The sequence below is a fragment of the Callithrix jacchus genome, chromosome 5, assembly GCF_049354715.1.
Source record: "Callithrix jacchus isolate 240 chromosome 5, calJac240_pri, whole genome shotgun sequence".
In the NCBI taxonomy this organism is placed as follows: Eukaryota; Metazoa; Chordata; class Mammalia; order Primates; family Cebidae; genus Callithrix; species Callithrix jacchus.
The window spans coordinates 2,590,534-2,614,019 of record NC_133506.1 but is presented as its reverse complement, the minus strand read 5'-3'; the positions used below and the strand labels follow the sequence as shown (position 1 = coordinate 2,614,019).

The window sequence follows — 23,486 nt, the reverse complement described above, 5'->3', positions numbered from 1 at the left end:
TAGCAAACATCAGCAATCCACATGTCTTTGGAAGAAGCAGCACAGATAAGGTGTTGGGGTTCATTGTAGAGTGATCCATTCACTTCATCAAGAAAGTAAAAATGCAAACTATAGACTAGGAGAAGATACCTGTGAGTCCATGTACCCAGGACTCACATACAGAATTTTTTATTTTTGAGACTGAGTCTTGCCCTGTTGCCCAGGCTGGAGTGCAGTGGTGCAATCTGGGCTCGCTGCAGTTTCCGTCTCCCGGGTTTAAGTGATTCTCCTGCCTTAGCCTCCTGAGTAGCTGGGATTATAGGTGTGCACCACTGCACCCAGCTAACTTTTGTATTTTTAGTAGAGACAGGGTTTCACCATGTTGGTCAGGCTGGTCTTGAACTCCTGACCTCGTGATCTGCCTGCCTCAGCCTCCCAAAGTGCTGGGATTATAGGCATGATCCACCACGCCCAATCCAGAATATTTTATGAAGCAGGGAGGGGAATGAGGGTGAGAACAAAAGAACAAGCACTTCACAGGAGGATATTCAAGAAAATAAGCTTGATATCACTTACCCTTCGGGAGATACAAATTAAAACCCAGGATTATCTACCTATAGCACAGCTTAAAATTTAAAAGATTATATAATTAAAAATTCTTATTTTAATGACCAAAGCTATTTTGGTGATGGAAAACAAAGTATATTAAAATATTAAAACTGCTCATCTTTTACTAAAATTAAAAGTACTTGTAATATCAAATGTTGGTGAGGATGTGGAGCAACTGGAACTTTCACACATTGCTGGGGTGTAAATGGTCAGATACTTTGAAAACAGTTTATTTATTTATTTATTTTGAGACAAGGAGTCTTACTCTATTGCCCAAGCTGGCATTCAGTGGCGTGATCTCGGGCAACCTCCACCTCCTGGGTTCAAGCAACTATCCTGCCTCAGCCTCCTGAGAAGCTGGGATTACAGATGTATACCACCATGCCCTCACACCCTCGCTAATTTTCCTATTTTTAGTAGAGACAGGGTTTTGCCATGTTGGCCACGTTAGTCCTGAACTCCTGACCTCAGGCGAACCTACTGCCTCACCCTCCCAAAGTGCTGGAATTACAGGTGTGAGCTACCATGCCTGGTCTTGGTCAAATACTTTGGAAAACTGACAGTATCTACTAAAGCTAAACATACAACAGCCCTGGCAGTCGCAGTGGCTCATGCCTGTAAATCCCAGGCATCATGAGGTGGGATCATGAGGTCAGGAGTTCAAGACCAACCTGGTCAACACGATGAAACCACGTCTCTACTGAAAAAAAAATACAAAAAAGTTAGCTGGGCGTGGTGGCACGTACCTGTAATTCCAGCTACTCATGAGGCTGAGGGAGAAGAATTGCCTGAACCCAGGAGACGGAGGTTGCAATGAGCTGAGATCACACCACTACACTCCAGCCTGGGTGACAGAGTGAGACTCCATCTCAAAAAAACAACAACAACAACAAAAAAAACTACACAACTGCCCTATGACCCAGCAATTTCACTCATAGGTATAAACCCAAGAGGAATAAATGTGTATGTCTACTGAAAGACATAAGGAATTTGCACAGCAGCTTTACTCATAAGATCCAAATAACAGAAACAACTCATTCTGTGTATTCACACAATAGGTTACTAAACAACAATTTGGAACTAAGGTTAAATCATAATTTTTTTTTTTTGAGACGGAGTTTCACTCTTGGCATCCAGGCTGGAGTGCAATGGCGCGATCTCAGCTCCTTGCCATCTCCACCTTCCAGGTCCACCCCGAGTAGCTGGGATTACAGGTGCCCGCCACCTTTCCTGGCTAATTTTTGTATTGTTAGTAGAGATGGGGTTTTACCATGTTGGCCAGGCTGGTCTCAAACTCCTGACTTCAGGTGATCTGCCTGCCTCAGCCTCCCAAAATACTGGTATTACAGTTGTGAGCCACCGCGCCCAGCCAAATTGTAATTTAGAACTACTGCTACACATAACTTGGAGGAGTCTCACAGACACTGTGATGAAGGAAAGAAACCAGACAAAAAAGAATACATTTTCTATGATTCCAATTTAACAGATAAGCCTTTAAAAACAGATAAAACATCTCTGGTGACTAAAGTCAGAATAGGTTATTTCTGGGAAGGAGAGGAAGTATCAATTAGGAAAAGATACAAGGGAATCCCCGAGTGAGCTGGGAACATTTCATATTTTGATTGGACGGGGATTATGTATGTAAACATTCTTCAAGCTTCATACTTAAAATTTTTACCCTTACCTGTATATATACCTCAATGAAAAATAGGTAAGCTGTTTCGAGAGGGGCAAAGAAAAGCTGATGGACACCTTCATGTGGTACTTACTTTGGAAGCTGCCCAGTCAATCCAGCCTTTAGCGCAAGGGTCAATATTAATGAGCACAAGGCCTTCCACAAATTCTGGATGATTGAGCTGAAAGATGAGGCAAAGACAACAGTATGAAAACTACACTCCCACAGTTCTTCTAAACAGTTGCAACATGGTTGATCAATTCTTTTTTTTTTTTTTTGAGATGGAGTTTTGCTCTTGTTACCCAGGCTGGAGGGCAATGGCGCGATCTCGGCTCACCGCAACCTCCGCCTCCTGGGTTCAGGCAATTCTCCTCCCTCAGCCTCCTGAGTAGCTGGGACTATAGGCATGCACCACCAGGCCCAGCTAATTTTTTGTATTTTTAGTAGAGACGGGGTTTCACCATGTTGACCAAGATGGTTTCGATCTCTTGACCTCGTGATCCACCTGCCTCGGCCTCCCAAAGTGCTGGGATTACAGGCGTGAGCCACCGCGCCCGGCAGTTGATCAATTGTTTCTTACATGCCTTAATGCCTCACATTTGAAAGTTAAGGCTACAAACAGGGAGAATCTGTGGAAAAATAGCTCTTCCTGGACTTAGCATCTGGAAATTACATTCTAGTCTTACGATCAAATTACTTATTTTACTATCAAATTATCTTGCTTTGCAAAGACCTATATGCAGTTGTTCAACTCATGGTGGATTTTCCTTGGGAAAGAGCCCTTGGCACAAGGGGCTGCTCCATACTCATTTATCTTTGTTCTCAACAGGGGCTTCTAAAGTTGTTTTTTTTTTTCTCCTGAAACCACCTGAATAGTTTATATCATCCCCAGAAGACTCTCCTATCACTGAGGAGGTATTAAAAAAATAATAATAACTTCTGGCCCGGCGCAGTGGGTCATGCCTGTAATCCCAGCACTTTGGGAGGACAAGACAGGTGGATCACAAGGTCAGGAATTTGAGACCAGAGACCAACATGGTGAAACCCCATCTTTACTAAAAATACAAAATTTAGCCGGGCGCAGGCGTGTCTGCAATCCCAGCTACTCGGGAGACTGAGGAGAATCGCTTCAACTCAGGAGGCAGAGGTTCCGGTGATCCGAGATCACACCACTGCACTCTAGCCTGGGCAACAGAGCAAGACTGTCTCAAAAAAATTTTTTTTTCTTTAATAAGAGTACTTCCATGTAATCTCAAAACTCTCTAGCTTATTATTTTTTAAAATTTCATTTCTTTTTTGTTTTTGAGACAGAGTTTCACTCTTGTTGCTCAGGCTTGAATGCAATGGTGCGAACTCGGCTCACTGCAACCTCCACCTCCAGGGTTCATGCAATTCTCCTGCCTCAGCCTCCCAAGTAGCTGGGGTTATAGGCACCTGCCACCACATCTGGCTAATTTTTGTATTATTTAGTGGAGATGGGGTTTCACCATGTTGGCCAGGCTGGTCTTGAACTCCCAACCTCAGGTGATCTGCCTGAATCAGCCTCCCCAAAGTGCCAGGATTAAAGGTGTGAGCCATCACGCCAAGCCCCTAGCTTACTTCTTTTCTTTCTTAACATCTCCTTGAATTATCTAGCTCACTTTTTTTTTCTCTTACTACCGTGATTACATTCACTGTAGAAAATTTGATAAGCCGAGAAACTACAAAAAGCAGAAAATAAAATTTCATATTCTTTTTTTTGAGACAGAGTTTCACTCTTGTTGCCCAGGCTGGAGTGCAATGGCACAATCTCGACTCACTGCAACCTCCGCCTCCCAGGTTCAAGCAATTCTCCTACCTCAGCCTCCTGAGTAGCTGGGATTACAGGCATGCGCCACAATGCCTGGCTATTTTGTATTTTTAGTAGAGATGGGATTTCTCCATGTTGGTCAGGCTGATCCCGAACTCCTGACCTCAGGTGATCCGCCCACCTCAGCCTCCCAAAGTGCTGGGATTACAGGCACGAGCCACGGCGCCTGGCCAAAATTTCATATTACCTTACCACACATCAATCCATTAATACTTTTTGGTGCATTTTCTTCCAGTCCTTTCCTATGGCTATGACATACTTTATGTGAACCTATATTCTAATTTTTTTGGTTAACACTATAATGTATGTAAACCATGTATCATTATAAAGCTTTTCATAAACTTAACTTTAATGGCTGTATAAAATTCCATTATGAGCAGTATCTTGGACTTGCTTTTTATTGATGACATCCTGCCCCCATTTGTGATTTTTCAGGTATTGTAAGTACAAAGCAGGCTTTATACAACCTATATCTAAAGCTGACAGAAGTTACAGAAAAACTAACATAAGGCCCAGGATACTGTCTGGTTGTTTGACACAGCAGTAATAGCTGTGACCCAGACAGTGCCTCAAAGATGTTGACGTTAATCCTCTGCATACTTACTGCAAATCTGCTGAGGATGTAAGCTCCAGCTCCAACTCCAATTCCAATGACGCTTTTCAGGCTGTGAATGAGACATAAGGACAACTGACAGAGTTAACTTCATTTTGAGGCAGTATTGCTTAACTGAAAGCATACAAACCTGGGTTGAAATTCTGGCTCTGATATTTATTAAATGTGAGAATTTGGGCAAGTTTTTTTCTTTACCCTAACTTTCTGAGCTTCAGTTCCTTATCTGTAAAACAAGGATCCCGGACAGGTGTGGTGGCTCATGCCTAAATCCCAGCACTTTGGGAAGCCAAGGCCGGTGGATCACAAGGTCTGGAGCTCAAGACCATCATGGCCAACATGGTGAAACTCCATCTCTACTAAAATTCAAAAAATCAGCCAGGCGTGGTGAGCTGTGCCAGTAGTCCCAGCTATCTGGGAGGCTGAGGCAGGGGAATCACTTGAACTTGGGAGACAGAGGTTGCAGTGAGCCAAGATCGTGCCACTGATCTCAAGCCTGGTGACAGAGTTAGAATCTGCCTTCAAAAAACAAAAAAAGAAAAAAACCAAGAAGGATCACACCACCTACTTTCAAGTTGGTTTTAATGGGTAAATAAAATATAACTGAGGCCGGGCATGGTGGCTCACATCTGTAATCCCAGGACTTTGGGACGCCAAGGCGGGCGGATCACTGAAGGTCAGGAATTTGGGACCAGCCTGGCCAATGTGGTGAAACCCCATCTCTACTAAAAATACACACAAAAAATTAGCCAGGTGTGGTAACCTGCGCCTGTAATCCCAGCTAAACAAGAAGCTGAGGCAGAAGAATTGTTTGAACCTGGGAGTCAGAGGTTGCAGTAAACCAAGATCATGCCATTGCACTCCAGCCTCAGCAACAGAGTAAGACTCTGTGTCAAAACAAAACAAAACTATATATGACTGAAACCTGGGAGTTATTCTTGGCAGCTTACTGTCAGTATCCAACCCATCAGCGAGTCAGTGGAGAATATATCCATCTGTCTACTAGTATCTATTTTAATCATCCCCCAACAGCATCTAGTACCCATGCTGTTATTATCTCTTGCCCAGACTATTCTTAATAGTTTAACTATTCTCCCTGTTTTCTCTTACTCCCCTCCAAACCATTCTCTTCACAGTAAGATGAATCCTTTTAAAAATTTTTAAATAGCTTTATTTTTATTTTTTATTTTTTTTGAGATGGAGTTTCGCTCTTGTTACCCAGGCTGGAGGGCAATGGCGCGATCTCGGCTCACCGCAACCTCCGCCTCCTGGGTTCAGGCAATTCTCCTGCCTCAGCCTCCCGAGTAGCTGGGATTACAGGCACGCGCCACCATGCCCAGCTAATTTTTTGTATTTTTAGTAGAGACGGGGTTTCACCATGTTGACCAGGATGGTCTCGATCTCTTGACCTCGTGATCCACCTGCCTCGGCCTCCCAAAGTGCTGGGATTATAGGCGTGAGCCACCACGCCCGGCCTTTATTTTTATTTTTTAGATACAGGGTGTCACTGTTACTCAGGCTGAAGTACAATGGCGGGATCACAGCTCACTGTAGCCTCAAACTCCTGGTGTTAAGTGATCTTCCCACCACTGGGCCCAGCTCAAGGTAGCTTTTTATAATCTTCTAGGTCTCAGCGTATGTGCCACCTTCCTAAAGGACAATTCCCTAATTAGCCTTACTGAGGTAAATTCCACCCTTATTCTCTATCACAACTCCCCCACTGACTTACGGAACTTTATTATTTGTCTGCTTACTTGTTACCCCACTAAGCTCTAGGAGGACAGTGACTACTGTTTTGCTAACCATCGTATCCTCTGAGACAGACACTAAAGAATTCACCATAGAAAGTCAATACAAACTGCATGAAGACTGCAGAATGAACCTACCTTAAGTGGGTAAGAACAGGAGGCAGCATTTCGGCCAGCTCATCCATTGTGGGGTACTGATACCTGAAATACAGAAGTGTATCTCCTGAATTAGAAAGCACTCACAATTTCCAGTTATGACAACAGCTGGAAAGGTACAGAAGTCTTAGATAAAAGGCCAGGTGTGGTGCCTCATGCCTGTAATCCCAGTACTTTGGGAGGCCGAGGCGGACGGACCACCTGAGGTTGGGAGTTCGAGACCAGCCTGACCAACATAGAGAAACCCCATCTCTACTATAAATACAAAATTAGCCAGGTGTGGTGGTGCATGCCTGTAATCCCAGCTACTCAGGAGGCTGAGGCAGGAGAATTGCTTGAACCCGGAAAGCAGAGGTTGTAGTGACCCAAGATTGCACCACTGCACTCCAGCCTGGGCAACAAGAATGAAACTCTGTCTCAAAAAAAATAAAAGAAGGCTTAGATTAAAAAGCATTTCCTTTTACCAAAGGCTCAAAGGAGGTGATGTAGTACCTGAAAATGATTGTGGCACATTGTGTAACTCTCTACAACTGCCATGCTAAGGAGAAAGTAAAGAATCCAGTTTCTGGGTCGGGCGCGGTGGCTCACGCCTGTAATCCCAGCACTTTGGGAGGCCGAGGCAGGTGGATCACGAGGTCGAGAGATCGAGACCAACCTGGTCAACATGGTGAAACCCCGTCTCTACTAAAAATACAAAAAATTAGCTGGGCATGGTGGCGCATGCCTGTAATCCCAGCTACTCAGGAGGCTGAGGCAGGAGAATTGCCTGACCCCTGGAGGCGGAGGTTGCGGTGAGCCGAGATCACGCCATTGCACTCCAGCCTGGGTAACAAGAGCGAAACTCTGTCTCAAAAAAAAAAAAGAAAGAGACAGGGTCTCACTCTGTCACCCAGGCTGGAGAGCAGTGATGCATTCATAGCTCACTGTAACACTGAACTCCTGGACTCAAGCTATCCTCCTGCCTCCGTATCCAGAGTAGCTAGGACTACAGGTGCATGCCACCATGCCTGGCTAATTTTTCCATTTTTTGCAGAGATGGAGTCTTGCTATGTTGCTAGGACTGGATTTGAACTCCTGGCCTCAGGTGATCCTCCTACCTCGGCCTGACAAAGTGCTAGAACTAAAGGTGTGAACCACTGTGTCTGGCATGGTTATTTTATTAATTGCTTTTGAATTTCGTTCGTAATATGAACCATCTGATCCTATGATGTTCGAGCAGGCCCAGGAACAGATCCAGATCAGAAATCCTAGAAACGTAGTAAGCAGCTGTGGGCGTTGGTTCATGCCTGTAAATCCCAGCACTTTGGGAGGCTGAGGAGGGCAGATTGCTTGAGCCCAGGAGATTGAGACCACCCTGGGCAACAGGGCAAAAGTCTGCCTCTACAGAAAATACAAAACTTAGCCAGGCATGTTGGCACATACTTGTAGGGAGGCTGACACTGGAGGATCACTTGAGCCTAGGAGGTTGAGCCCATGCAGTGAGCCATGATCATGCTACTGTACTCCAGCCTGGGAAACAGAGCGATACCCTATCTCAAAAAAAAAAAAAAAAAAAAAAAAAAAAGGGATTAGAGAATTGAAGATGGAATTGAGCATCAGATGACAACTTATATATGAGGCAGGATCTGCTCAACAACTCACAGGGAAGTCAGCCTGCCTCTGCTTGAACACTTAAGGGATGGTGTGCTGTGGAACCATTTGTGCACAAAATAGAAAAAAGGGAACTGGATTCAAATCTTGTTGGATATAAAGTGACCAATGGCCAATATGCATTTCAAAGGTAGAACGGCACAGATTCTGGCAACGGACTGTCTGGGTTCAAATCTTAGCTCTGCTACTTATGTGTTATATAATGTTGGCCACGTTACATAATTTTTCTGGGCCTTAGTTTCCTCACTTATAAAATGGAAATAATAGTAAATTTATCCCACAGGGTTGTGAGGGGTAAATGAGTTAACAAATATAAAGCATTTAAAGCAGTGTCTGGAACAAGGTTTGAATACTATTTAAGTATTAGCTATTATTTGTCTGCAAATGTCTACTTCCCAGCAGTCACTGGCCAAAGGCAGCTCTGGAGATGAATGAGAGGGGAAGAATTAGCATTCCACAGAGTGTGCTCTCACTTCACCTGAGGTCTTCTCAATAAGCACACTGTCCAGGGAACAAACAGGTAGGGAGCTTGTAACTCTGCCCTGCTAAGCAGACACAGGAGGAAGCTGAGTGCTAAAGCTAATCAATTAGCCCACACCTCTATCTGCCAGGACAGCCTCTAAGAATAAACAGTTACACAGATAATCAAATTTCCATTTCTAGATTGAGAGTTAAGGATGAGGAGATGCTACCAGGAAAGCTCAGAGGGATGTGAGTTTTAGCCTAGGTGGTTGGGAGTTTCGAGGAAGGACATAAAAATGACAGTTTTTGTTTATTTGTTTTCTTTTTGGAGACAGGGTCGTCACCCAGGCACTGCAGCCTCAATCTCCTGGGGTCAAGCGATCCTCCAACCACAGCCTCCCAAGTAGATGGGACCACAGGTGAATGCCACCATGCCTGGCTGGCTAATTTTTAAATTTTTGATAGAGACAAGGTCTTCCTATGTTATCCAGGCTGGTCTTGAACTCCAGAGCTCAAGCAATCCTCCTGCCTTGGCCTCCCAAAGTGCTGGGATTATAGGTGTGAATGACCACATCTTGCTAAAAAATGACAGATTTCAAATAGATGAGGAAGGGAACAGATAAAGGCAGTGAGAAGTAGGTGTTCTAGACATGCCTTGAGATCACAGGAAAGCAGGCACCTGCTATGGAGAGCCATTCCTGGATATGGGAAAACATACAGTTTCCCCCAAAAAACTATACATTACGGTCCTCTCAGCCCAAGGAGAGAAAATATGAGGATGGCTGGTTGATAAGCATAACCTATAGACTGTAATAAAACCAAAGGGAAGCACACACCACTTCTGCCATTGGAGCTCAGCCAGTTGCTTTTCTGAGTGCATGTCTCCCAGAGGATCTTTTCGTGGTCTTACCCTGTGGGGAAAGAGGGTGCACCTTCCTGCTGGCCTGGAGCATCCACATGACAGACAGCAAAGTGTTGGGTGATCTCTTGCATATCCTCGAAGTTAAAGAATGCATTGAAACAGGATTTATCTATAAGAGTAAAAATACCCATAAGTCACAGGCTCTCCATTTCTCCCCAGTTTTCCTCTACTCAGTCAATGCCTATCATTGCCTTCTTTCACTACTTTTTAATCGCCATTCCACCAAAGCAAGGTATCTGAACAATCTGTCTGATTCAAGCTGTCCTAAGGCTGAATATAAGACACCTCAGCCAGGCACAGTGGCTCACACCTGTAATCCCAGCACTTTGGGAGACTGAGGCAGGCGGATCACCTGAAGTCAGGAGTTCGAGACCAGCCTGACTAACACGGAGAAAGCCCATCTTGTAACAAACTATAGAAATTATCCCTGAAAGTATAGTCTTACCCCATCTCTACTAAAAATACAAAAAATAGCTGGGTGTGGTGGCACATGCCTGTAATTCCAGCTACTCGGGAGGCTGAGGCAGGAGAATCGCTTGAACCCAGGAGGTGGAGGTTGTGGTGAGCCGAGATCGTGCCATCTTACTCCAGCCTGAGCAAAAAGAGCGAAACTCCATCTCAAAAAAAAAAAAAAAAAAAAAAAAAGACATCTCATATTGAGATACATACTGAAAACAATTCTCAATTCTAAACAATGTCTGCAAAGTAGAAACTACTTTGTTAATGTTTGGTGGTTTCTAATTACTGCACAAAATAATCTTACACCCATAATGCTGTCATTTCTCATGCTCATTATTCTTCTATCACACAAAGAGACACTGATTATACCCCAACAGCATAGGTAGAGTGAATGCCCTGAGCTGCTCACATTCACCACATGGGAGTTTGTCTCTTGGCAAAATTGCCAGGTGCGGGAAGGAGTTGCGACTTACACTTCTACCCCTTTGTATACCTGCTTAAATCACCTCTCATGCTAAGGCAGCTACAAAAGCTTTAACACTCAACTGCAGCCTCAAATGCAGGCCATCTATGAAAGCCAGAGTAGTGTGAAAGAGAGCACATGTATGCAGACTGCGTGTGTCTATGGCTGGAACCAGAATTTTATACTACCATCTAGAAAAGTCCACTTAAAGTCACTGGTGACAAGCTCTAGCAAGAATTCTCTTACTAATTCATTGAAGAACTCACAACAAAGTTAAGTTCCAACTGTGAATTTTCTAATTTGAAACATTAAAAAAAAACAAACTACAGGCTTGAAAACATGGATTTCATTTCTACTTTCTTAATCAATTCATTTATAATCTTCAATCCTTCAACAGACATGACAGCAAGATATGACTCCAGTATCTCCAAAACACATTCCCCTGCACATTTCCCAGGAACTTGCTACCATTAACAAATGTAGGAACAAGGAGAAAAGATTACCACAGAGAGGGGAAAACCTCTGCTCTATTAGAATATTATTGTCATTTGTTTTTTAATATACAAAGATTAAGTATGATAAGAAGGGAAGGTGTAAAAAAAAATACATACGGTTGAGGCCAATGTCATGATATGTTAGTATAACTGGTCTGTTTCCTTTGGGTAAGCCTCTTATAGTGACGTGGACCACACCATGAGTTGTTTCTATGTCATGCTCCTGTAACAAGAGAATAAAAGATCTCAGAAAGAAGAATGAAGTTCCCAGTTTGTAAAAGTTTCAAAATACCTGCTTTATCACCATTTCCCACCAGCTTGGGCAGGACACATTTATAAACTACATGTGGCTGGGCGCAGTGGCCCACACCTATAATCCCAGCACTTTGGAAGGCCGAGGTGGGCGAATCACTTGAGGTCAGGACTTGGAGATCAGACTGGCCAACATGATGAAACCTGTCTTTATTAAAAATACAAAACCAGCCAGGTGTGGTGGCACATGTACATAATCCCAGCTACTCCGGGGGCTGAGGCTGGAGAATCACTTGAACCCAGGAGGCAGTGGTTGCAGTGAGCCAAGATCGTACTACTGCACTCCAGCCTGGTGACAGAGCGAGACTTTGTCTCAAAAAATAAAAATAAAATAAAATAAATGAATACCAGAGGGATGCTATAGCATACATAATATTCCTACTTTCCAATTCTTCCAGAAAAATAAATATATAGGGAGCAAAACACACCTTGTTATCTCCAAAGCTCACTTACGAGCCCAGGGATCTGCTGAGAATACATTCGCAATTCGCTACAGGAAAGAAATCAGCAAATTGGACAAGGAACCGGGTAGGACTTGAGGGGAAAAAAGAAAATGGAAGATATAAAGAAGTTGCTGGGTAAAAAGTCAGAGGCTTCAGAGCTTCTGAACACATGTTCAGCTAATTTATAATTAATTTCAGTAGATAATTTCACTAGACACATATGGGTGTATCTGCCTAGGATCTCTTCTTTCCTGGAAGCTGCCCTTCTGTGTCATCCACACGTTACAGGGCTGGGTCTTGGCTACCATGTTTGTAGAACATAACCTTATGGCCATAGCTTATTGGAGTCAGGGAGGCATCTGGCCCATGGTGGGATGGCATCTTTCCCTAGGTATTTGTAATTGGAACTAAGAGATTCCAACTTCAGCTTGGTTCTTCTTTTGAAAAGAGGAAATCAACTTGGGAGCTTTTAGTAGGCATTTCCACTACTCTTAATTTCTAGCTGTGCGTACTTGTAAGTTCTGAGACATCCCTGGATTGGCTCTGGTTTAAACTATATTGGGTGAGTTTGTACCCTATACTCCTAAAGGATCTTAACCAAGCCAGTGAGTTAAGGATGCAGCCAGAACAAAGCTCAGGAACTGAATAAAGCCAACAAAGGATGCACCGAGCTGCTGAGAGTAAATGCCACACTAAGAGTGGTTGGGTGGGGAAAAAAAGGGACTGCAGAAAAGTTAACTGAGATTTATTCTAGTTGTGCTCAAGTTTTATATTTCTCAAAAATAAAAAAATTACCACACCTAGCCTGAATTTCTGTTGATGAAGCTGCCTATTATCTATCTTAGAAAGTCTTATATTAGGTAAGAGAAGAATAACTCTGTCAATGAGAATCCCAAAAATGGCAAAGGGCTTTCGGTTTAATTTCCTATCTAATAATGAACTTCATCAGAGCTTTGTTTTCTCCTCTGATGTGGGCCAGAGAGCAACTACTTGGACTAATTGGTGATCAGGATATCTCAAATTACAGGTCCTAGGCTGAAGTGATAGCCATTCCTATCAAATCAATCCATGTGTGACTCACTATTTCTGTTATTCTCTATTACTACTACCTCCTAGTCAAGTCTATTCAAAGCCTTGAAAAATGAACAAAAGAAATGAAGACTATAATCAGGTATTATGAACTGGCTATGAAATAAAGTATAGGCCAGGTACTATGGCTCATACCTGTAATCCCAGCACTTTGGGAGGCCAAGGTGGGCAGATCACCTAAGGTAAGCAGTTCAAGACTACCCTGGTCAACATGGTGAAACCCTGTCTCTACAAAAATTAGCCAGGCATGATGGTGGGTGTCCGTAATCCCAGCTACTCAGGAGGCTGAGGTGGAAGAATCACTTGAAGCCGGGAGGTGGAGGTTGCAGTGAGCTGAGACAGTGCCACTGCACTCCAGCCTGGACGCCAGAGCTAGACTCCATCTCAAAAAAAATAAAAAAGAAAGGTTTGCATAGGAGGAAGATAAAGAAATAACTTTCTATTTCTGTATTTCTCTTACAATAACGTCAAACTTATTAAATGACCCACTTCCTGACCTTGGTTCATTCATTAAATATCTATTGAATGCCACTCCATACCAGACTGTACTGAGTTGGGAATAAAACAGTAAACCTGAGTGGACGCGGGGGTTGCGTGTGCGGAGCGGGCAGAAGGAAGGGCGCCGCTCCTGAGCGTGCACCCGGTGGGGCCGGCCACAACTCGCCGCTGGCACGCCCTTGGGCCATGGCCAGGGGCCTGCTCTTCCTTCCGCTTGCTGCGTGAGCTGAGCCGGTGAATGTGCGGCAATGACACATTAGCCCAGCTGCCCGCTGTCGTCCCCGCTGCTCCGAGGGCTACTGCCATGGTGATTTTCCTTCATGGATTGGGAGATACTGGGCACGGATGGGAAGAAGCCTTTGCAGGTATCAGAAATTCACATATCAAATATATCTGCCCGCATGGGCCTGTTAATGCCTGTTACATTAAATATGAACATGGCTATGCCTTCATGGTTTTATATTATTGGGCTTTCACCAGATTCACAGGAGGATGAACCTGGGATTAAACAGGCTGCAGAAAACATAAAAGCTTTGATTGATCAAGAAGTGAAGAATGGCATTACTTCAAAGAGAATTATTTTGGGAGGATTTTCTCAGGGAAGAGCTTTTTATCTTTATATACTGCCCTTACCAGGCAGCAGAAACTAGCGGGTGTCACTGCACTTAGTTGCTGGCTTCCACTTCGGGCATCATTTCCACAGGGGCCGATCAGTGGCACCAATAGAGGTATTTCTATTCTTCAGTGCCACGGAGATTGTGATCCTTTAGTTCCCCTGATGTGTGGTTCTCTTACGGTTGAAAAACTAAAAACACTGGTGAATTCAGCCAGTGTGACCTTTAAAACCTATGAAGGTATGAGGCACAGTTCGTGTCAATAGGCAATGATGGATGTCAAGCAATTCATTGATAAAGTCCTACCTCCAACTGATTGACGTCACTAAGAGGCCTTGTGTAGAAGTACACCAGCATCACTGTAGTAGAGAATAAACCTTTTCCCATGCCCAGGCTTCAAATTTCTAATGTTTGCAGTGTTAAAATGTTTTGCAAATACGCTCTAGTGACACAGATCAATAATGTCTCCTCATGAGAAATGTATGATCTTTTAAGTTTCTATACATGTATTCTTATAAGAAGATTCAGGATATACCATATTAAAATAGATGAAGCAGGCAGCTTCTTTTTTCTCAAATGTAAGTCAGCAAAATAATATAGTACTGCCACATGATCTTTTATTACATCATTTGAAAATTAGCAGTAAGGCCGGGCGCGGTGGCTCACACCTATAATCACAGCACTTTGGGAGGCTGAGGCGGGTGGATCATGAGGTCAAGAGATCGAGACCATCCTGGTCAACAAGGTGAAACCTCATCTCTACTAAAAATACAAAAATTAGCTGGGCATGGTGGTGTGCGCCTGTAGTCCCACTACTCGGGAGGGTGAGGCAGGAGAATTGCTTGAACCCAGAAGGCGGAGGTTGCAGTGAGCCGAGATTGTCCCATTGCACTCCAGCATAGGTAACAACAGCAAAACTCTGTCTCAAAAAAAAAAAAAAAAAAAAAAGATATAAACAATTACGCATGCTGTGACTTAGTCTATGGATTTATTCCAAAATTGCTTAGTCACCATGCAGTGTCTGTATTTTATATATGTATTCACATATATATAATGATTGTAATACATAATAAGAATGAGGTGGTATTATATTATTCCCAATAATAGGGATAATGCTGTTCATTGTCAAGAGACAGTCAATTGTTCTCTTTAACAAATGGCCCTTTTATTTTGGGGGAAAAGAAAACAGTAAACATGAGAAATGTGATCCCAGCCTTCACAGAGATTATGTTCTAGATAGGGAGGCAGACAATAAACACACAAACAAACCCAGCCATAATAATAGCTTGTGATAGGTGCAACCTCCACCTACTGGGTTCAAGCAATTCTCCTGCCTCAGTCTCCCAAGTAGCTGGGACTACAGGCATGTGCCACCAGGCCTCACTAATTTTTGTATTTTTAGTAAAGATGGGGTTTCACCATGTTGTCCAGGCTGGTCTCAAACTCCTGACCTCAAGTGATCTACCTGCCTCGGCCTCCCAAAGTGCTGGGATTACAGGCATGAGCCACCATGCCTGTCAAGAATCAACAACTACTGGGAGAATAATCTGGTAATTTCTAGTAAAAGTAAGAGGTACCTACCCTACAGCAATTTTACATATAGATATAATCTAAGGCTGGGTCATTAGATTTCTGATGCTACTTGTATTACTTATAAGTTCTGAGACATCCCTGGATTGCCTCTGGCTTAAGCTACTAGGTGGGTTTCTACCCTATACCCCTAAAGGATCTTAACCTAGTCAATGGTGGTGGCTCACACCAGTAATCCCAGCACTTTGAGAGGCTAAGGTGAGAGAATCGCTTGAGCCAGGAGTTCAAGATCAGCCCCGACAACACAGCGAGACCTCATATCTACAAAAAATAAAAATACTAGCCAGGTGTGGTAGCATGTACCTGTAATCCCAACTACTCGGAAGGCTGAGGCAGGAGAAAGGCTAGAGCCCAGAAGTCAAGGCTGCAGTGAACTATGATCACAATACTCCACTCCAGCCTAAGTGACAGAGCAAGACCCTGTCTCAAAAAAAAAAAATATATATATATTCTAAATAAACTATCAAACATGGTCACACACATAAAAGGACATTTACAGGGATATATGGGTGGCCCTCAAACAACACAAAGGTTAGTGGTGCCAACCCAATGTGTAGTCAACAATCTGCATATAATTTTTGACTCCCCCAAAACTTAACAACTAATAACCTAATATTATTAGGAAGCCTTACTAATAACATAAATTGCTAACACATATTTTATATGTTATATACCGCAGGGGTCCCCAACACCTGGACCACAGACTGGTATCAGTCCATGTCCTCTTAGGAACTGGGCCGCAGAGAAGGAGGTGAGTGGCAAGTAAGAGTGAAGCTTCATCTCTCTTAAGAGCCGCTCCCCATTGCTTACATTACTGCCTGAGCTCCACCTCCAGTCAGATCAGCAGTGACATTAGATTCTCATGGGAGTACAAACTCTACTGTAAACTGATCATGCAAGGGATCTAGGTTGTGCGTTCCTTATGAGAATCTAATGCCTGATGACCTATCACTGTCTCCCATCACCCTCAGATGGGGCCATCTAGTTGTAGGAAAACAAGTCCAGGGCTCTCACTGATTCTACATTATGGTGAATGGCATAATTATTTCATTATATATTACAATGTAATCATAAAAAGTGCACAATAAATGTAATGTGTTTGAATCATCTCAAAACCATCTCCTGCCCCCTTAAGTACATGGAAAAACTGTCTTCCACGAAACTGATCCCTGGTGTCAGAAAGCTTGAGGACCACTGATAACACCGTATTCTTACAATAAAGTAAGCTAAAGAAAAGAAAAACGTTAAGAAAATCGTAAGGCAGAGAAAATATATTTACTATTCATTAAGTGGAAGTAGATCATCATAAAGATCTTCATCCTTGTTATCTTGTTGAGTAGGCTGAGGAAGAGGAGGACCAGGAGGGGTTGGTCTTGCCATCTCAAGGGTGACAAAGAAGGAAAAGGTGGAGAAGGCGAAAGGGGAGGCACAAGAGGCAGGTATACTTGATGTAACTTTACAGAAATACATGGTAATTTGTCTGACTTTTTATGTTTTCATTTTTCTAAAAATGTTTCTGGCCGGGCGCGGTGGCTCAAGCCTATAATCTTAGCACTTTGGGAGGCCGAGGCAGGTGGATCACAAGATCAAGATATCGAGACCATCCTGGTCAACATGGTGAAACCCCATCTCTACTAAAAAAAATACAAAAAATTAGCTGGGCATGGTGGCATGTGCCTGTAATCCCAGCTACTCAGGAGGCTGAGGCAGGAGAATTGCCTGAACCCAGGAGGTGGAGGCTGCGGTGAGCCGAGATCACGTCATTGCATTCCAGCCTGGGTAAGAAGAATGAAACTCCGTCTCAAAAAAAAAAAAAAAAAAAAAGTTTCTATATGGTACTATTCCTTCTTCCACTGTTTAAAGTGTCCGTATCACAGAATAGTTCACGATATAAAAGAGCGAAAAGTAGTCTTAAATAACTAGAACCTTTCTGCCAGGCTGTCTACTGTCAATTTGTTTTCTGGCACTGTTCTACATATTCCTCATTGCCTGGCACTGGTTCAGAAGCATTCATCTCCATCAAGTTGTCTTCTGCTAATTACTCTGGTGTGGTATCTACTACCTCTTAAATTTCTCCAAGATCCAAACCTTGAAACTCTTCATCCTACGACCCACTTTTTTTTTTTTGGTCATATTCATAATCTTTTTAATGATCCTTGTTTGGCTCTGTTGTAAATCTTGTGAAGTCATGTACAACATATGTACAGAGTTTTATTCAGCAGGAATTTATTGTTTCAGGCTTCATGGCTTTCAAGGTCTTTTATTTTCTCTCTTTTTTTTTTTTTGGAGACAGGGTCTCATTCTGTCACCCAGGCTGGAGTAGAGTAGCGTGACCTTGGCTCACAGCATTTTCCACCTCTCGGGCTCAAGCGATTCTCCCACCTTAGCCTCTCAATTAGCCGGGACCATAGTTGTATGTTACCATGCTCAGCTAATTTTTACACTGTTTGTAGAGTCAAGGATTCACTACGTTGCTCAGGCTGGCTTTGAACTTTTTTTTTTTTTTTTTTCTTTTTTTGAGATGGGGTTTCATTCTTTTTTTTTTTGAGGGGGGGAGGAAGGCAGGAAGGGAGGGAAGAAGGACGGTAGGGAGGAAGGAAGGGATGAAGGAAGGAAGGAAGGAAGGAAGGGAGGAAGCGGAAAGGGAGGGAAGAAGGATGGTAGGGAGGAAGGGATGAAGGAAGGAAGGAAGGAAGGGAGGAAGCGGGGAGGGAGGGAGGGAGGGAGGGAAGGGAAGGAAGGAAATCAAGCAATGAGAGAGACATTGCCGACCTGGATCTAGAGGTTTACAAGTTGATTTCTTTTTTTTTGAGAGAAGGAAAGAAAAAAAAAATAAGTAAAGGAGAGGAAGAAAGAGGAAGAGAAAGAGGGAGAGTAAATGGAAATATTGCTTTATTTTGAAAAAAATTGAGTATTAATAATGGCCAATCAATGTTTCATTTAAACTTATGGGTAGGTGTGATGTGGTATTGACAAGAATGTATATTTTGTGTATTTGAAGTGGAGAGCTCTATGAATATTTATTAAGTTTACTTGTTCCGGATCTGAGTTCGAGTCCTTGATATCCTTATTAATTTTCTGTCTCATTGAATCTAAGTCTCTATGTATCTGGGTGTTAGGATCGTTAGCTCTTGTTGTTGCATTGATCCTTTTACCACTATATCTTTGTTGCTTTAAAATCTATTTTCTCCGATACGAGAATTGCAACTCCTGCTTTTTATTTATTTATTATTTATTTTTGCTCTCCATTTGGTTGGTAAATCTTTCTCCATCCCTTTGTTTTGAGTCTTTGTGTATCCTTGCATGTGAAACAGGTCTGGATGTAACATGCCGTTGGGTTTTGGCTGTATCTTTTGATTGGGGGATTTAGTCAATTTAAATTTAGGGTTACTGCCATTTGATGCTGACTGGCTGTTTTATCCATTCGTTGGTGTAAATTCTTCTTTATGTTGGTGCTCTTTACTTTTTGGTGTATTTTTAGAAAGGCTAATACTGGTTGTTTCTTTCTGTGTGTAATGCTTCTTTCAGAAGCTCTTGTAAAGCAGGCCTGGTGGTAATAAAATCTCTAAGTTCTTACTTGTTCATAAAAGATTTTATTTTTCCTTCAGTTGTGAAGCTTAGTTTGGCTGGATATGAAATTCTGGGCTGAAGGTTCTGTTCTTTGAGGATGTTGAATATTGGCCCCCACTCTCTTCTGGCTTGTAGAGTTTCTGCTGAGAGATCTGCTGTAAGTCTGATAAGCTTGCCTTTGTGGGTAACATGACCTTTCTCTCTGGCTGCCCTTAGTATTTTCTCCTTCGTTTCAACCCTGGTGAATCTAACGATTATGTGCCTTGGGGTTGCTCTTCTTGAGGAATATCTTTGTGGTGTTCTCTCTATTACCTGGGGTTGAATGTTGACCTGCTTTGCTAGTTTAGGAAAATTTTCCTGAATAATATCCTGAAGGGTATTTTCCAGCTTGGATTCATTCTCTCCGTCGCATTCAGGTACACCTATCAAACGTAAATTTGGTCTTTTCACATAGTCCCACATTTCTTGGAGACTTTGCTCATTCCTTTTTATCCTTTTTTCTCTAATCTTTTCTTCACGTTTTATTTCATTAAGTTGGACTTTGACCTCTGATATCCCTTCTTCTGCTTGAACAATTCGAGTGTTTAAACCTGTGCATACTTCTCGGAGTTCCTGTATTGTATTCTTCAGTTCTATTAATTCACTCATACTCCTCTCTAAGTTGTCTATTCTCAATAGGATTTCATCAAACCTTTTTTCAAAGTTCCTAGTTTCTTTACGTTGGGCTACAACACGATCTTTTAACTCACCGAAGTTTCTTATTATCCATTCCTTGAAGAGTGATTCTGTCATTGGGATGCGCTCGTTCTCCATCAAGCCTTGTTCCATTGTTGATGTGGAACTGTGATCATCTTTAGAGGGAGAGGCGTTCTGATTTTGAGTATTCTCAGCTTTTTTACACTGGTTTCTTCCCGTCATTGTAAATTTATCCTCCTGTCGTCTTTGAAATTACCAACTTTCAGATTAGGTCTCTTGAGTGGGCGTCCAGGTTGTTAGTTCCCAGGGCCAGAGCAGCAGCGTTAAAACTGATGGTGCTTTTCTGCCCAGGATTCTCCTGTCGGGCTTCCTTCTTGTGTCGGTAGTAGGCAACTCTGCCTTCCCCGGGCTCCAAACCTCGCTCAGAAGGGAAACCGGTCCTGTTTACTCTGCGCCGAGCGCTCCCGCGCTGAGGTGCCGTCACAGCCGCTGCGCCGGGCTCTGGTGTCCTGCTGGGGACCCGTGCAGGTCCTCCGAACCTGTTTACTTTGCTCCGAGAGCTGCAACGCCAAGGTGCTGGCGGAACCACTGCACCGGCCACGAGAGTCGCGCTGGCCACCCATGTGTTTCCTCCACCGGGGGATCTCTTGCTCCGTGAGCAACCAGAATTTGTCTGAAAGTGTGGCGTCCTCTAGTTCTCCGCGCCTTCCCTGAGAGCTGCAATCCCGGGATGTTAGCGATCGGCCATCTTGGATCGTTTTCCGGGGTTTCATTCTTGTTGCCCAGGCTCGAGTGCAGTGATGTGATCTTGGCTCACTGCAACCTCTGCCTCCCTGGTTCAGGCAATTCTCCTGCCTCAGCCTCCCAAGGGACTGGAATTACAGGTGTGTGTCATCACCATGCCTAGCTAATTTTGCATTTTTAATAGAGGCAGGGTTTTACTATGTTGGTCAGACTGGTCTCAAACTCCTCACCCTCAGATGATCCACCTGATTCGGTCTCCCAAAGTGCTGGGATTACAGGAGTAAGCCACCATGCACAGCTGGCTTTGAACTTTTGAGCTCAAGCAATCTGCTTGCCTTGGCCTCCCAAAGTTCTGGGATTACAGATAGGCCCAAGCCACTGCGCCTGGCCTCTGGCCTTTTCTATAACAATAGCATCTTCAATGATGTAATTGTTCCAGACTTTTATGATGTTCTATCTATTGGAATTCTCTTACATAGCATTGACAATCTGTTCCATAAAGTACCATGTACATTATAATGAACCTTAAAGATCCTTATGACCCCTTGATCCAGAGGCAGACTTAAGAGATATTGTATTTGAGGGCAAGTAGACCACTTAGACACCTTTGGTATTGAACTCAATACTGAAGTTCTGGGGTTCTCGGTGGCCAGGGACATTGTCCATATCAAAAGAACTTGGAAAGGCAGTCTCTTACTGGCAAGGTATTTTGTGACTTCAGGGACCAGCATAGATAAAACCGACCCAGAAAAAGGTTCTCATTACTTGGCCTTCTTGCCGTACAACCAAAACACTAACAGCCAGCGTTTTTCATTTCCCTTCAAAGCTTAGGGGTTTACAATTTTAAACAAAGGACAATCCTGATCATAAACCTGGCAACATTTACACAAAACAGAGTTAGCCCGCCCCTTCCTGCCTTAAATTCTGGTACTCACTTCTCTTCCTTTTTTTTTTTGAGATGGAGTTTTGCTGTTGTTACCTATGCTGGAGTGCAATGGCAGGATCTCGGCTCACCGCAACCTCCGCCTACTGGGTTCAAGCAATTCACCTGCCTCAGCCTCCCAAGTAGCTGGGACGACAGGCGCGCACCACCATGCCCAGCTAATTTTTGTATTTTTAGTAGAGACGGGGTTTCACCTTGTTGACCAGGATGGTCTTGATCTCTTGACCTCGTGATCCACCTGCCTTGGCCTCCCAAAGTGCTGGGATTATAGGCGTGAGCCACAGCGACCAGCCTCACTTCTCTTCCTTACTAATATGTCCTTTGTGGCAGTTTCCCCCCACCCAGAATAGGGCACTCTGTCTGCATTAAAAACCTGTTCAGGGCCAGGCATGGTGACTCATGCCTGTAATCCCAGCATTTGGGAGGTTGGCCAGGCTGAGGTCAGGAGTTCCAGACCAGCCTGGCCAACATGGTGAAACCTCACCTCTACTAAAAAGTACAAAAATTAGCTGGGCATGGTGGCAGGTGCCAGTAATCCCAGCTACTCAGGAAGCTGAGGCAGGAGGATCGCTTGAACACGGGAGGTAGAGGGTGCAGGGAGCCGAGACCATACTCCATACTCCAGCCTGGGCAACAAGAACAAAACTCAGTATCAAAAAAAAAAAAAAAAATATACCAACATTTAATATTGTATCTTTACATTTGTTTACATTTCTCTCAACTACAAATAGTGCCATATATGACCTATAAGTGTGTTCGTAAGTTTTAACTTTGTATAATAGATTTGTATATATTTTATGTTAATGATAAAAACTATATGTAGACTACTATCTACATATAGTTTATGCATTCATGACATGCCTTTTTCTTAACTTTTTCAATAGCTCTAGGCTACATAGTTCGTGAGTTCTTTTTTCTTTTTTTGAGACAGAGTCTTGCTCTGTCACCCAGGCTGGAGTGCAGTGGCCTGATCCTGGCTCACTGCAATCTCCATCTCCCAGGTTCAAGAGATTTTCCTGCCTTGGCCTCCTGTGTAGCTGGGGCTACAGGCACATGCCACCACACCTGGCTTATTTTTTGTATTTTTAGTAGGGATAGGGTTTCACCATGTTGGGCAGGCTGGTCTCAAACTGACCTCAGGTGATCTGGCTGTCTCGGTCTCCCAAAGTGCTGAGATTACAGGCATGAGGCACCTCGCCCAGATGCGGGATTTTTCAAACTGCTACAAATCTCCAAAAGCTTTCTATCTATGTGTGGGGGCACACACCTGTAATCCCGGCACTTTGGTAGGCTGAAGTAGGAAGACTGCTTGGGCCCAGGTGTTTGTGACCAGCCTGGGCAACATGGTGAGACCGTCTCTACAAAATATTTTTTAAAAATAGCCAGGTGTGGTGGTGCATGCCTGTGGTCCCAGTTACTCAGAGGCTGAGGTAGGAAAATTACTTGAGCCCAGGAGGTCAAGACTACAATGAGCCGTGTTCCTGGCACTGCACTGTAGTGGACCCACACAGTTCAAACCTGTGTTGGTCAAAGGTCTAACATCACAACCTTCTCTATAATGTCCAAAAAAAATTGGAAATTTTCATCAATAGGGAAATTATTCAATATTCATCAATAGGGAAATTAATAAATGAATTATGACTTAATCATAATGACATACAGATAAAAATGAACTAGAATTATTAGCATTAATACACACAGAAAATATTGTATTATTAGCATTAATACACACAGTGTAAAAGAGCAAGATGCAAAAGGATATATATTAAAAATACACCACTTATGTCAATCTTTTAAAAAGCAACACTATAGATTCTGATTATTTATATATATGTATACATACATATACATACACACATATATTCAGAGATAGGATCTCACTCTAGTGCCCAGGCTAGAATGCAGTGATGT

The 23,486-nt window shown here is 43.2% G+C and overlaps 1 protein-coding gene and 1 pseudogene across 22 annotated transcripts in view; one reads left to right on the top strand and one right to left on the bottom strand.

Annotated features, from left to right (window-relative positions):
• Positions 1 to 23,486, bottom strand: part of NDRG3 (NDRG family member 3) — an 86,096-nt gene that overhangs the window by 24,216 nt on the left and 38,394 nt on the right. For all 21 annotated transcript variants that reach the window (XM_035302654.3, XM_035302661.3, XM_078371032.1 and 18 more), the window contains 5 exons: positions 11,194 to 11,299; positions 9,649 to 9,769; positions 6,609 to 6,671; positions 4,717 to 4,777; positions 2,358 to 2,444 (listed from right to left, as the gene is read on the bottom strand). In XM_035302654.3, the coding sequence (XP_035158545.1) occupies positions 2,358 to 2,444; positions 4,717 to 4,777; positions 6,609 to 6,671; positions 9,649 to 9,769; positions 11,194 to 11,299 (438 nt within the window). The remainder of the gene's footprint in view (positions 1 to 2,357; positions 2,445 to 4,716; positions 4,778 to 6,608; positions 6,672 to 9,648; positions 9,770 to 11,193; positions 11,300 to 23,486) is intronic.
• Positions 13,657 to 14,522, top strand: LOC103792753 (acyl-protein thioesterase 1 pseudogene; annotated as a pseudogene). The gene has a single exon (XR_013535013.1). The product of XR_013535013.1 is annotated as an acyl-protein thioesterase 1 pseudogene (transcript).